This window comes from Entelurus aequoreus, linkage group LG04 (genome assembly GCF_033978785.1).
Source record: "Entelurus aequoreus isolate RoL-2023_Sb linkage group LG04, RoL_Eaeq_v1.1, whole genome shotgun sequence".
Classification (NCBI taxonomy): domain Eukaryota; kingdom Metazoa; phylum Chordata; class Actinopteri; order Syngnathiformes; family Syngnathidae; genus Entelurus; species Entelurus aequoreus.
In genome coordinates, this window is record NC_084734.1 from 35317195 (window position 1) to 35332024 (window position 14830).

Sequence of the window (14830 nt, forward strand, 5' to 3'; positions counted from 1 at the left end):
TATATATATATATATATATATATATATATATATATATATATATATATATATATATATATATATGTATATATATATATATATATATATATATATATATATATATATATATATATATATATATATATATATATATATATATATATATATATATATATATATATATATATATATATATATATATATATATATATATATATATATATATATATATATATGTATTTATTTATTTATGGCTGCTTTTGTGCCAACAGTATTGTGCAAGTATTCACATAATCGTGTGCCATCATCCACAACTTTTAGTTAACACATCTCAGTGTTTTTTTTTTTTAATTTGAGTAATTTTTTCACCAAGACTCCACTGCACTGTGCAGTTTTAGTACTTCCCAGCAGTGGGCGACATTTCTCCCCTAAACCAGCTCTCCTGTCCTCACAAGGGATGAAAACATCCTGGAGACCCAACCAGGAGGTGGACAAGCCCCCCCCCTGTCCTCCCCGTTAAGAAATAGAGATCACTTCATGATACACCAGGGGGATTATGGGATGTCGTCTTCTTCAGGCTCCGGCTGTGTTTGGGGGTGTGGCGTGTTGCGAGCGTGCAGCATACGCCTCCAGCGGGCTTTGTTGGTGTGCAGGTGACGCATCATGGTGCTGCTGAGCGTGCTGCGCTCGGTGAAGCGGTGCCATTCGTCGAAGAGCGGCTCCACAATGTAAGAAATGAAACCTACGATAACACAGAGCCCGTCAGCACACACACTCCCCTCGTGCTGAGCCAGCCCCTGACATAAACACATTGAGCGCTGGTTTCGGGCCACAACCACTACAGGGGGCCACATAATTAAGGCAAGCCGTTACTTCAGTAGCTGATGAGCAACATGGTCATCGTGCTCTGCAGGTGTTTGCTTGTTCTACTTTGATGGACTGAATTGCCTCCTGGATACAAATATACTTTGTTTTGCTAAACTTTGAATCTGCAATGTGTCAACATGTCCTTTGTAATAGTTTTAGTTTGGTTTAGCAGCATTGCGGCCGGGACCATTAAAAAGCCCATAGAGATAATTGCTAATTTAGCATCTCTTCAAACGCCGTCATCGTGACAGATTTACCGCCGCATTTCTAAAATGACAATACTATTCAAGTTTATATTGTAGCTAAATCTTTGCCGTAAAGATTTGGTGTCTAAAAAAACAGTTTTTTCATAGTTTTTGCACATTTATTGTGTTTTGTTTACTTTTTGAATTAATACCGAAGCGGTATAGTACCCTATTTTCCGGACCATAAGGCGCACCCAAATACAGATCAGCAGGTACCAGAAGGTAACAAAAGTTGCTTTTGCATAATATTGCGAAACAAAATGCCAGATAATATGTCTTACCTTATACACACGCCATAATAATACTTGTATGTTTAATGCGCCGACAATCCATCAAGCGGTGCGGCTTCATAGCTTACCAAAGTCCTACTAAAACATGTTGATAGAATTTTAAGCGCCGTGTGTAGTGTTCTATATTTTCAATGGAACATATAAAATGTTGGTGTTGTTTACTTGAGTCATATTGCCATTAGGGCTGGGATATATCGAATATACTCGATATATCGCGGGTTTGTCTCTGTGTGATGTAGAAAATGACTAAATCGTAATATCAGAGTATACGTTCTCACGCAGTTGCTTTTAGCTGCGGGCATTACACTACATGCGTTTCTCACTCTTTCTTGTCTCTCCTTCTCACAGAGACGTAAAACAAGCGCACCTTGTTACATACGTCACATAGTGTCGCGCGTGCAACGTCATACGCCCTCGCCGAGCAGAGAGGTAGCGGCATGGCTAACGTTAGCTGTGATGCAAGCGGAGCGGTGCTAGTGGTAATACAAGAGAGAGAAGGTGCGAATCTGATAACAAATGAAGGAAGAATTAATTCCCAAGAAAAACAACATGGGGTCCATCGTCTGGCGGTGGTTTGGCCTCAAGCGGAAAGATGTTGAACAGACAACCGTAAATTGTCAAGTATGCGGCAAAAGCGTTGGTACAAAAAGAAGCAGCACTACTAATTTTTAGCATCATTTGAAAAGTCACCCGCTAGAGAATGAAGAGTGCTTGAAACTCCGAATGTCAACAACTTAAATGCCGAAGCAACCAGCACTGACCCAATTGAGCCTGGCGTCTTCCTTTTCCAGATCAACACTGTATGAAAAAAAATAGTCAACAACGGAAGGAGATAACGTCTGCAGGAACCTACCACACAGCGAAGGACATACACTATTTGATTTCCTATTATGCAGCTCATTTTTATTTGACAGTTAATGAAATATATTGTGTGACATCATGCACAAAAGTGCACTTTATTTGTTTTAAACTATTGTAGTGGCGTTCTGTACAAAAAGTGCACTTTAATTTAGTGTTGTTTTGATATGTCATCTTAGTGACATTATGCACAAAAGTGCACTCACAGCTGGTTTTAAAATGTCTCTTGCACTTTCTGTTTTGGAAATGACAGGAATGTTTGTGCCACTGCTTAATAACCACAGTTCTGGTAAATTGACTTAGTTGTGATTTCCCTCCCTGCATTAAAGTTTAAAATGAGCATATATTAATGCAGTATGAACAACAATGTTTTAATGTAGACACATAATCATCATACTGGTGTGATTATATGCATCAATTGTTATTTCAAGGTCAAGGCAAAATATTGAGATATATATCGTATATCGTGACATGGCCTAAAAATATTGAGATATTAATAAAAGGCCAGATCGCCCAGCCCTAGTTGCCATCATAGTGCAGCCTACACTTATCTCTTATGTTTGACAGCCATCAACTGGTCAAACTTATAATTACACCATGTACCAAATAAAATAGTTTCGACGTCGGTAAGCTCAACAAAACTTATTCCTTACATTAGGCGCACCGGGTTATAAGGCGCACTGTCGAGTTTTGAGGGAAAAAAAGGATTTTAAGTGCGCCTTATAGTCCGTAAAATACCGTAGTTTTGAATTGGCTTCAGTGCAGTAGGACATATAGAACACTTTTCTTTCCCTTTTGGACCAATCAACCTATTTGTATTACCTTTTCATAAAAACTTTGGACGTTATCTGAAATATAAACCCATGATGGTTATGGTTTGAGTTTATTTTGAACAAGTATACAGATACAGTATGATACATCATATAATCCATATTCTCATTTGTCTTTACAATATGTTTACAAAGGAGTAGGAAGAAGCAAATCTTGTTTAATCCTACCCCTTTTCAAATTAATAGCAATTACAAACACATATGTTCACTTCCTGTTCTCATTTTGTAACACAATTTACATCAATCCAGGATTAATAAACATTTTGGATTAAACTGAATTGTAGTTGTCAATGTAGTCCTTATCTATTGTTAATACATGACTATTCATAGTAAATACAAATCTTTACAAACCTCGTAAAATATTACTTAAACATTATTTCTTCATATCTAATTATAAACGTATATGAACTGCATTTTTGTTGATTTTGGCTTTTATGCACACACTCAGGCTCCCATTGCCAAATCTATTTGTGGTCGCCAAGAGTTTTACAGTAAACCCATGTTTACCGCTGTTAATTTGCCCTGGTAAAGTAAATCCTGCAAAGCAGGAATTGTGAATTATAAATGTAATATTCTCATAACTCGAGCATAAAAAAACTGTTTACGACTTTCTATATTTATCCTTTATATACGGTTTTAAACATTAAGAAAGCCCTATAGAAACGAAATAACACCCTCTTAGTCACCATTATATGCCGCTAAATTTGAAGCGGGATATGGCGAGGGACGATTATTATAATACACACTAGGCTAACCCTCACCCCTAGCACAGGGGTGTCAAACTCATTTTAGACCAGAGGACACAAGGAGGAAAATCTATTCACAATTGGGGCGGACTGGTAAAATCATGGCACGATAACTTAAAAATAAAGATAACTTCAGATTGTTTTCTTTGTTCAAAAATAGACCAAGTACATTCAGATTTTTTTTTACTTTTTTTTTTTTAATTACCTCTTGGAGTTAATAGTATTCTATCTACCAAATTTTTAGCAAATTTTTATACTTCGCAAACTCATCTCGCTGGCCGGATGAAACCTGTTCGCCGGCCAAGTTGTACGTTTGACACCCCTGCCCTAGCGTGTTCCACGAGTATCATTAAAGACCCAAATGGGGCCACAAACAAAAACCCTGCCTTCGTGCATGTGTGCGTATAGAGGTGTTGCAGGCCATAAGACTCACCATTCTGGATGGCTGGGACCGAGTCCACTCGTTGGTCGCACAGAGGACTGATCTCCAAGTCAAATTTCCTCTCCAGGTCACCTATACAAGACAATAAACCAAATAATTGAATACAGAATTTGACAACATTTTTTTGTAAAATAAAGGCCTTTTAACATAAAAAATGTTGAATTTGGACACAAGAAAAAAAAGACATGACAAGAGAAGTCGACTGTACGCAGGAAGTGAGTGGACTCACGTTCAAAGCAGCAAGACTCTGGCGTGTCCCAATACTTTTGTCAGTTGTTAGCAAAGGAATTGTTTTAAAGTGGTTTCCTTCTTTATAAATTTGTATGAGCCATAATATTACTTTAAAGGGGGCCTAAGGTGATTTTCATCTTTTCTGACTTACAAATGTTACAATGTTGATACTTGTAACATTTGGCACTCAAGGCCAAAGTGTCAAATCATAAGGTGCATGCATTTTGGCGTGAGCTTTCATGCAGTTTTGGATGCCTCTGTTGGCTGGCTTTGCAGTCTGACGACGTTGTGATGTCACCGCAAGGTGGAGGCACTTATTTGGAAATTAAGTATAGCTCTCAGCCAGAGGGGGAATATATCCTCCTCCTCTGCTTCAGGCTATGAGGAAACACAAAAAAAGGGAGGATAAAGCACCATATTATTTTATTTTAATCCTATAATAACACCAACGTGCGCCAGGCAGTCACATAAATGCGGCAAAAAGCAGATTTTTCTATCCAGAGTCTGAAACAATCTGACAAGTGTACAGTACCTAATGTTGTGAGTAGGGATGTCATGGTATGAACATTTGTTATCACAGTTAGTGTGACCAAAAAAAACTAAGGTGATCAAAATTTTCTAAAAGTACTTACCGTATTTTCCGGACTATAAGGCGCTATTAAAATCCTTTTTTTCCTCAAAACTCGACAGTGCACCTTATGTAAGGAATAAGTTTGGTTGAGCTCACCCACCTCGAAGCTATTTTATTTGGTACATGGTGTGATATGTGTGACCAGTAGATGGCAGTCAAACATAAGAGATAAGTGTAGCCTGCACTATGATGGGTCTCAAGTAAACAACACCAACATTTTAAATGTTGCATTGAAAATATAGAACATTACACACGGCACTCAAAAATCTATCAAAATGTTTTAGTACGACTTTGGTAAGCTATGAAGCCGCACCGCTTGAAGGATTGTCGGCGCAATAAACATACGAGTATTATTATGGTGTGTGTATAAGGTAAGACATTATCTGACGTTTTGTTTCGCAATATTATGCAAAACCAACCTTCCTTACCTTCTGGTACCTGCTGATCTGTATTTTGGATCTGCGTAAATCCTACAAAATTGTGCGCGTCCACGCCGACGCCGTAGTTGATAAGCTTCTTCGTCCTGAGCTGTTGCCATTTCTAATATAAAGTATTGTAAAGTTCTTACTTATATCTGTCATTAATTCGCCCTAAAAGCGCTAAAACATACCGGTATAGTGAGTTTACATTATTCACCTAAGGAACTTTAGTTATTAGAGAGTTCCGGTCGGACGTTTTTTCACGGGACACATTTCCGGTGTGGTTGTTTCCGTATGAGGAGATGCTGCTCCGTTATTGATTTAAGTAAAGTCTGAATGTCATTAAAACAGTTAGCTCCATCTTTTGACACTTCTTCCACTCCCGTCCTTGCACGCTACACCGCTACAACAAAGATGACGGGGAGAAGACGCTGCCAAAATGAGCCACGTAAATAAGACCGCCCACAAAACGGCGCATCCTGAAGCGACTGTCAGAAAGCGGCTTGAAGATAGATAGATAGTACTTTATTGATTCCTTCAGGAGAGTTCCCTGATCTGTAAAACATCATCTATGGACACAAGAGATATACAATAACAGCAAATGTAAACATTTTGCAAGATGGCTCCTGATGGCCATAAAACGTAACTGCACTTTTTGTCCATATAGATAAAAATAGAGTTCATATATGAGCTCTAGTCTTGCACATAGGGCAGCACGATAATGGCCAAAATAATAATCACAATTATTTTCATCAATATTTAAATCACGATTATGCATTATGTTACATAAAACATTGTTGGAGTGGGGTTTGAATGCGACGCCATCATGTATTTTGTAATGTCTAATAAAAAGGCTATAAAAAAAAACGTTATCCATATATTTAAAGACGAACATTTGTCTTTTTGTTCATTTACAGTATCAATGTATCAGCTTTTTTCTCTTTACATGATGTCTTTATCTCTATTTTTACATTTTGATAGAGAGGTATTTTTATTAAGTTATGTATATTTACGTGTACTAAATGTTATCCATTAAAGTTTTAGCAGAAAAATGTCATGTAGGAATTAAGTATATACTGTAAACCTTTAACAAAAACGAAAAAAAACAACAACAAAAAACGAGTAATGTAATAAACATGATGTTTACTTTTTGATTTTAATTTAAAACACAAAGCAGTTTGGTTAATGAAGATAAAGTCTAATAAAAAAGCTTTGTTCTCCAACAACAACACCATGTGGTTCACTGCAACAGTTTGGCCACAAAAAAACCCCAACAGGAGTGATACCTCACTTCTCTAATACAAAATCTTTGTGCTTCACTGACAACTCAGCGTGTTGACAGCCTGCATTCTTTCGAAGAGACGACGATACGTTTGACCTAGTATTGATGTTGTTGGAACACTGACAAAGTTAGCTGTTAAATAACAGACAAGTGACCATTCCAGTAAACAAACTAAAGACTTCATAAACAAGTTGTGACAACGTTCTCAACACATCGCCTGTGTCCTCACATCATTAACTCTCAGTCACAGCAGCTGAGAGGAAGACACTGTGTTGAGAAAATGAGAGCAACATCACATCTTTTTCTCCTCTGCTGTATACTTTTAGCGTGGGACAAATGCATCTGTCTCCGAAATTGTCCACACCTGTCGCAATCTAATAACAGCAGTGCGCTCCTACACACACGCCAAGACAAATAAAGTGAAACGAAGCGGTCAGCTTCATTTATTCGGAGGGAAAATCTCCGAAACAAGGTCTGTGTAGTTGCTTTTTGCCATGTTTTCTCAAGTCAAATGGCGCTAGTGTGCATGCGCTCGCGCTGCTGCAACTCTGTTTCCAAGAAATGAGCAGAGTTGCCTAAAATGCATTAATAAATGGTGTTTTTTGGAAATTTTTATATTTTAACGGTAATACTAACAATCTTGAATTTTACCCCAAGTTTATTATAATACCATTTACCTTTACATCCCTAGTTGTGACAGGGTGAATCTTTATAATGTTTATGAAGTCTGTTTTCAACCCTGTCTGAAAAAAATAGGGGTGACAAATTCAAGATGTATATTTAAATATTGTGCCTTAAAAAGATAAATGATGATACTTTGGAAGAGGGTGGGGCGTGGTTTCAGTTGCAATCAGGAAACGCCTCTAGAAACGAACATCTTGCAGACAGATTCAAAATTAATGCAAAATTTATACCAAAGCATATCCACAACATTTTATTTAGACCAAATCCTCAAATTGTGGTACGCAGGCTCCACCTAGTGGTACGCCAAAGAATCCCTTGCTTAAAGTACAGTGTTTTATTTTCCTATATTTAAACACAGTGTTATTGTTCAAACTGTGTGTAATGTTGCAGTGGCCAATGCTTAGTGGTTTAATGAACGCTGAGGCCTACAATGCTACTGTATTTTAATGTTGGACATTATGGTGGTACTTGAAGTGCCAAGTTTTTTCTGAAGTGGTACTTGGTGAAAAAAGTTTGAGAACCACTGATCAAGACCACAAAGAAGTGTTTTCAATATAGCTTAAAATCATCATAGGGGCCCTTTAAAAGTTAGCACGTTTTATGATGGTGACACTTTGACCATGGAACTGATTATTTCTATTTCCATTATTTGTTCTGGGAAAATGTGTTTTTAAGTACAAGCGAATCAAAAAAGGTCATTTCAGTTACTAAGATGTTACACTTATGCAGATCCCAAATACAGATCAGCAGGTACCAGAGGGTAACAAAAGCTGGTTTTACATTATATTGCGAAACTAAACGCCAGATAACAGGTGCCATTTTGCTGTCTTTATACACACACCATAATAATACTCGTATGTTGAAGCACTGCACGTCTGACTACGGTAGCCGTAATGCTCCGACCATACCTCAAGCGATGCGGCTTTGTAGCTTACCAAAGTCGTATTAAAACATTTTGACAGATTTTTGAGCACCGTGTGTAATGTTCTATATATTCAGTGCAACATTTCAAGTTTTGGTGTTCTTTACTGGCGTCATCTTGCAGTCTACACGTATCTCTTATGTGTGACTGCCATCTACTGGTCACACTTATCATTACACCATGTACCAAATAAATTAGCCGCGAGGTCGGTAAGCACAACCAAAAATATTCCGTACATTAGGCACACCGTTATAAGGCGCACTGTCGATTTTTGAGAGAATGAAATGATTTTAAGTACGCCTTATAGTTCAGATAATATGGTAAACACTGCATCTTTTCAAGATCGGCATTGCAACTGGATTCTGTTCTTAATTGCCCTACCTATAAATAAATGTTAACTAAATATATGTAAACCAGGAAGTGAGGACGGCGTTGTGTTGTTAAATATTTATATATTACACTGCCTAAAAGCCTTAGCACTTTAGAAAGGAAGAGTAAGTAAGTTTGAGCTAGGCGAGAGGATGACAATTTTGCCGTTTCAGTAATAAAGAGTTGACATTTTGTTACACGTTGCTGTTCCTGCTTTGTTTACATGAGAAACAAAAATACATTTGGATACAACAGTTGACGTGCGTTTGAGCACTGCTCAGCGCCATTTTTGTTTGGCCAAAATGTTCGGGGAAGTTGCTGGCATTGGGCAAAATTGCAAGGCCGTGCTTAATTCACAGGAAGTTGTTAAATTTGCTTTAATTGGCGCGGTTCACGACATGGCAAATTCCCGGAGGGACCGATAAATCCAATGAATTGGCAAAAGTAACGGAATGAGAAAGACAAGTGCAAACACTCACCCTGCCTGTAGAACTCCTCACACACCCTCTCACTCCACTGCTTACTGAGCTCCCAAACGCGACACGGGTTGCACACATCTGCACACTTGAGGCCAATCTGGGGACGAGGAGAACGCTTTGTAATCCAAGGCTCCAAGAACTAGTCATGAGAACTTTTGTAACTGATCTACTGTGTGGAACAATTTCCCTCGTGGATCATTAAAGTTTGTCTAAGTGTAACTCAGCAAGCGCACGTCACCTGCAGGATAAAGTGCTTGTGAGAAGCCAGCTGAAGATCAAGGTCTTGATTGTCTAGATGTTCCCTGAAGGTGAGCAGGAACTCGTTTTGTCGGCTGATGTCTGTGGCCAAGATGAGAGAACCCAGCTGCCGTTCGATTCCCTGCCTGCATAGAGAGTTAATAAGTCAACACTGAAAAAGACGGTATTCCAGTTACAAAGTGTGTTTTCTTACGACACATCAGCAGGCAGGTGTGACAACAGTCGTGACTCTCGCAGCATGCCCACTGTGGACCTCCAGTGGTGACTCTCCAGCACTGATGTGTTCTGCGCAGAAGAAGCAAAGATGAACATCCTCCTCCTCATTCTTCTTCCTCCATTTAAATGATCTCTAATGCAACACCTGATAGAGAGACGCCAGGTGGTGTCGCGTCTTGATAAGGAAAGGCTGGTTGACGCCAGGGTGGTCCACGTCATGGGCGGCGGCCGCCATCAAACCCAGGAACACATCCAGTGGGCTCAGCTGCTCTGCTAGCTACAACGTAAAATTATTACCGCAATCATAAGCCTTTTAGATATATACTTGGGTGAGGTAGTTCAAGTCATTTAAGACCCTTTTTTTTTTTGAGTTGTGACATGTGAAATGTCTATGGCAGGGGTCCCCAAACTGCGGCCCGAATATGTCCAGTTTAGCCGCTCAGGCAAATCATATTGCTGACGTAGATGTCCTTATCTGCTGTACAAATTTACTTTACAAAAGAGAAGTGTGGGATATTTCTCTTGTTGCCTTATTTGTCTTTGTCTTTATTAAATGTTTAGATATACTTAGTGTTTGGCACAGTCGGACCAGAGCAGGATGGGATAAGACTACAAAAATATATATATATATATCTATATATATATATACATATATACATACATACACACATTTAAATGTATACACATTTATGTATATGTGTACATATTTATATATATACACACACACACATATAAACTTACATATATATATATATATATATATATATATATATATATATATATATATATATATATATATATATATATATATATATATATATATATATATATATATATATACCGTAATTTCCGGACTATAAGCCGCACCTGACTATAAGCCGCACCAGCTAAATTTAGAGGAAAATACAGATTGCTCCATATATAAGCCGCACCCGACTATAAGCCGCAGGGTTTTGATGTGTAATTACCGTAGTATATAGGGGTTCCTGCTACCACGGAGGGGATTGTCGGGACAGAGATGACTGTTTGGGAACGCAAAGCGTCCCATTTATTAACAATAAATCTTTCAATCATTCAATCAAACTTTCACATCTTTGACATGGCGAACAGCATTCGTGCAGAGTACAAATAATACAACGGTGCAAAGTAATACAAAGTGCTCGCCTGTACGTTATCAAAATAACCAGCCTACCGGTATATGAAAAGTCAGTCTTTAATCATTGTGTCATCGTCTTCCTCCTGCGTACTAAAACCACCGAAATCCTCTTCGTCGGTGTCGGAGAAGAACAGGCCGTAAATAAGCTGCACCCTTGTATAAGCCGCAGGGACCAGAACGAGGGGAAAAAGTAGCGGCTTATAGTCCGGAAATTACGGTATATATATACACAAACCCCGTTTCCATATGAGTTGGGAAATTGTGTTAGATGTAAATATAAACGGAATACAATGATTTGCAAATCCTTTTCAACCCATATTCAATTGAATGCACTACAAAGACAAGATATTTGATGTTCAAACTCATAAACTTTATTTTATTTTTGCAAATAATAATTAACTTAGAATTTCATGGCTGCAACACGTGCCAAAGTAGTTGGGAAAGGGCATGTTCACCACTGTGTTACATGGCCTTTCCTTTTAACAACACTCAGTAAACGTTTGGGAACTGAGGAGACACATTTTTAAGCTTCTCAGGTGGAATTCTTTCCCATTCTTGCTTGATGTACAGCTTAAGTTGTTCAACAGTCCGGGGGTCTCCGTTTTGGTATTTTAAGCTTCATAATGCGCCACACATTTTCAATGGGAGACAGGTCTGGACTACAGGCAGGCCAGTCTAGTACCCGCACTCTTTTACTATGAAGCCACGTTGATGTAACACGTGGCTTGGCATTGTCTTGCTGAAATAAGCAGGGGCGTCCATGGTAAAGTTGCTTGGATGGCAACATATGTTGCTCCAAAACCTGTATGTACCTTTTAGCATTAATGGCGCCTTCACAGATGTGTAAGTTACCCATGTCTTGGGCACTAATACACCCCCATACCATCACAGATGCTGGCTTTTACACTTTGCGCCTATAACAATCCGGATGGTTCTTTTCCTCTTTGGTCCGGAGGACACGACGTCCACAGTTTCCAAAAACAATTTGAAATGTGGACTCGTCAGACCACAGAACACTTTTCCACTTTGTATCAGTCCATCTTAGATGAGCTCAGGCCCAGCGAAGCCGACGGCATTTCTGGGTGTTGTTGATAAACGGTTTTCGCCTTGCACAGGACAGTTTTAACTTGCACTTACAGATGTAACAACCAACTGTAGTTACTGACAGTGGGTTTCTGAAGTGTTCCTGAGCCCATGTGGTGATATCCTTTACACACTGATGTCGCTTGTTGATGCAGCACAGCCTGAGGGATCGAAGGTCACTGGCTTAGCTGCTAACGTGCAGTGATTTCTCCAGATTCTCTGAACCCTTTGATGATATTACGGACCATAGATGGTGAAATCCCTAAATTCCTTGCAATAGCTGGTTGAGAAAGGTTTTTCTTAAACTGTTCAACAATTTGCTCACGCATTTGTTGACAAAGTGGTGACCCTCGCCCCATCCTTGTTTGTGAATGACTGAGCATTTCATGGAATATACTTTTATACCCAATCATGGCACCCACCTGTTCCCAATTTGCCTGTTCACCTGTGGGATGTTCCAAATAAGTGTTTGATGAGCATTCCTCAACTTTATCAGTATTTATTGCCACCTTTCCCAACTTCTTTGTCAAATGTTGCTGGCATCAAATTTTAAAGTTAATGATTATTTGCAAAAAAAGAAATGTTTATCAGTTTGAACATCAAATATGTTGTCTTTGTAGCATATTCAACTGAATATGGGTTGAAAATGATTAGCAAATCATTGTATTCCGTTTATATTTACATCTAACACAATTTCCCAACTCATATGGAAACGGGGTTTGTATATATTTAGACATATATATATATATATATATATATATATATATATATATATATATATATATATATATATATATATATATATATATATAATGTGTGTGTGTGTGTGTGTTTGTGTATATATATATTAGGGTTGTCAAACGATTAAAATATTTAATCGTGATTAATCACATTTTGTTCATCGTTAATTCAAAATGATTGGCAATTAATCACAGATAGGTATAATTTTTAATAATTAATAAGTGTACCCTAGACAGATAATTTTCAGGGGGGTGGGTTATCCCAGCTGTAATCTGTGATATTTTTACCTGAATAAATGCTTCTGAGATTCTGTACATTACATGTTGTAAAAATGAATGGCCTTCATATTGCTGCATGAAAATGTTTCAACCTTCTCTATTAATTGATGAAATGTAATAGTAAGCCTGCTAATCATTCTGTAATTGAAGACTGGACCAAAATATGTCATAAAAGAATTTACACAATATTTCAGACAGCCAGAAAAATCCTCCCCCTAACCGGACCCACCGTCATATTCCTCACCTGATGTACTAGCATTTTTTTAGGTTCAAATATCACATAATAACATTACAAAACATCTCTGAGAAAGCATGATCATAATGTAAGACATTCTTATTTTGTTAATGTTAGGGTTTCCCCTAAATTGCCAAAATAACTGTGGTGGTGGGGGCGTAGTTAGGGGCGGGGTCAATATGACAATCACTTTTTCTTTTCTTTTTTTTAGAGATTTCTCCAATCCTTTTAGTCACTTTATGTTTAATAAAAAGGACTGGAAACAAATCTAGCATTTATTTCTGGTGTTATTGGCCACTGTACTTGCACCATACTGCCGCGCCATGTCCGTGACGAAAAGTGAGCCTGACGTCACACTTTCTTCGGGTTGCTGGGAGCCTGTCTGTCATTAAAAGCCGCAAGTGTCATCTTAAACTGTGAAGATCGCTGTCCGCGGGTATACTGTATCTGGAATATATCAAAGTACGTCCACAGCGTGTACACGCTGCCTCTGCTCCAGACAACCCCGTGCGTATAGTTTACGTCATCACAACATCAGTTTTGGGAGCACTGTTCCAGTGATTAAAGTACGTCTTTTTCCATCCAAATTTTCAGTGCATCAATAGTCGATAGTGCGCAAATAAACTATATATAACCGATCATACTGTAACTACTTGCTGGTGTTAATGTGTATGATAGTGTGTTATGGTAGTAATTTTTCCCATGGTCTGTGAACACACTGTGTCGGCGGAGAATGAACAAGTTTTGTGTGTCTAGAAGTGAATGCACGTGTGTGCATGTTAGAATAATTATGTGTAAGTTATCACACAACTCTTATGCTTAAAGGCCGTTGCTATAGTTATTATCAATTGTACTGAAGTTGTACTTTTCTATCTGTGCAAAGGGACAACTTGCAATCTTGAATTGCGAGTCGTCTCGTTTTAGTGTTTGTGTCCAGAACATTGAGTATCGTGACGCAGAAAGCAGAGACAGGGCGATATCACGAGTGTTAGCAAATTTGCATATCTGAATAATCATATATTGTGTCTAACTGGGGCTGCTGAAATGACCCCCCTTCCTTCAGAAGCAGCCTCAGTGATGTAACCAGGGACCTCCCAAATAAATAGAGGAGCACGTGGGACTGGACCTTAGAGCGTAGGTTGGAACTGTAATTAAGTGTACAGCCCAATACGTCTCTCGTTGAGCTAAATTCAACTCTGTCTCTGCATGATTCCTTGCTTCTTGTCTGTTTAATAGATGTCATCGGTGTTTGAACCTGACAGTGCACAAAGGAAATACTTGTTAGAATTGGGCCCGTTATCAAAAATTGGCAATAAAAGCTAAAAAAAAAAAATGTCAGACTCTGTTTTCTTCTGGACGCCACAATACATTCTATTACTTAATTTTGTTAGGTGTGGCGGCTAATGAAGTCATACATTAAGGAGAAACCCTAAATGTAGTTAGACCAGATGTATAGCGTAGCGCTTTTATTTTTAGGCCGGAAAAGTTGTGATTGTTTTGACAAAGTTTCTTGACATGTTTTAATGTTGGATTGACTGCTTGCAATTGAAAAAAGTCTCCTCTGACATCCTGCCGACCGTCTTTCATTT

At 38.3% G+C, this 14830-nt stretch overlaps 1 protein-coding gene across 3 annotated transcripts in view; it reads right to left on the reverse strand.

Moving 5' to 3' along the window:
• Positions 1–201: 201 nt before the first annotated feature.
• LOC133648523 (cAMP-specific 3',5'-cyclic phosphodiesterase 7B-like) overlaps positions 202–14830 on the reverse strand; it is a 70580-nt gene continuing 55951 nt past the window's right edge. For all 3 annotated transcript variants that reach the window (XM_062044700.1, XM_062044699.1, XM_062044698.1), the window contains 6 exons: positions 9894–10025; positions 9726–9817; positions 9513–9657; positions 9275–9371; positions 4249–4329; positions 202–721 (listed from right to left, as the gene is read on the reverse strand). In XM_062044700.1, the coding sequence (XP_061900684.1) occupies positions 534–721; positions 4249–4329; positions 9275–9371; positions 9513–9657; positions 9726–9817; positions 9894–10025 (735 nt within the window). In that variant the 3' untranslated portion in view covers positions 202–533. The remainder of the gene's footprint in view (positions 722–4248; positions 4330–9274; positions 9372–9512; positions 9658–9725; positions 9818–9893; positions 10026–14830) is intronic.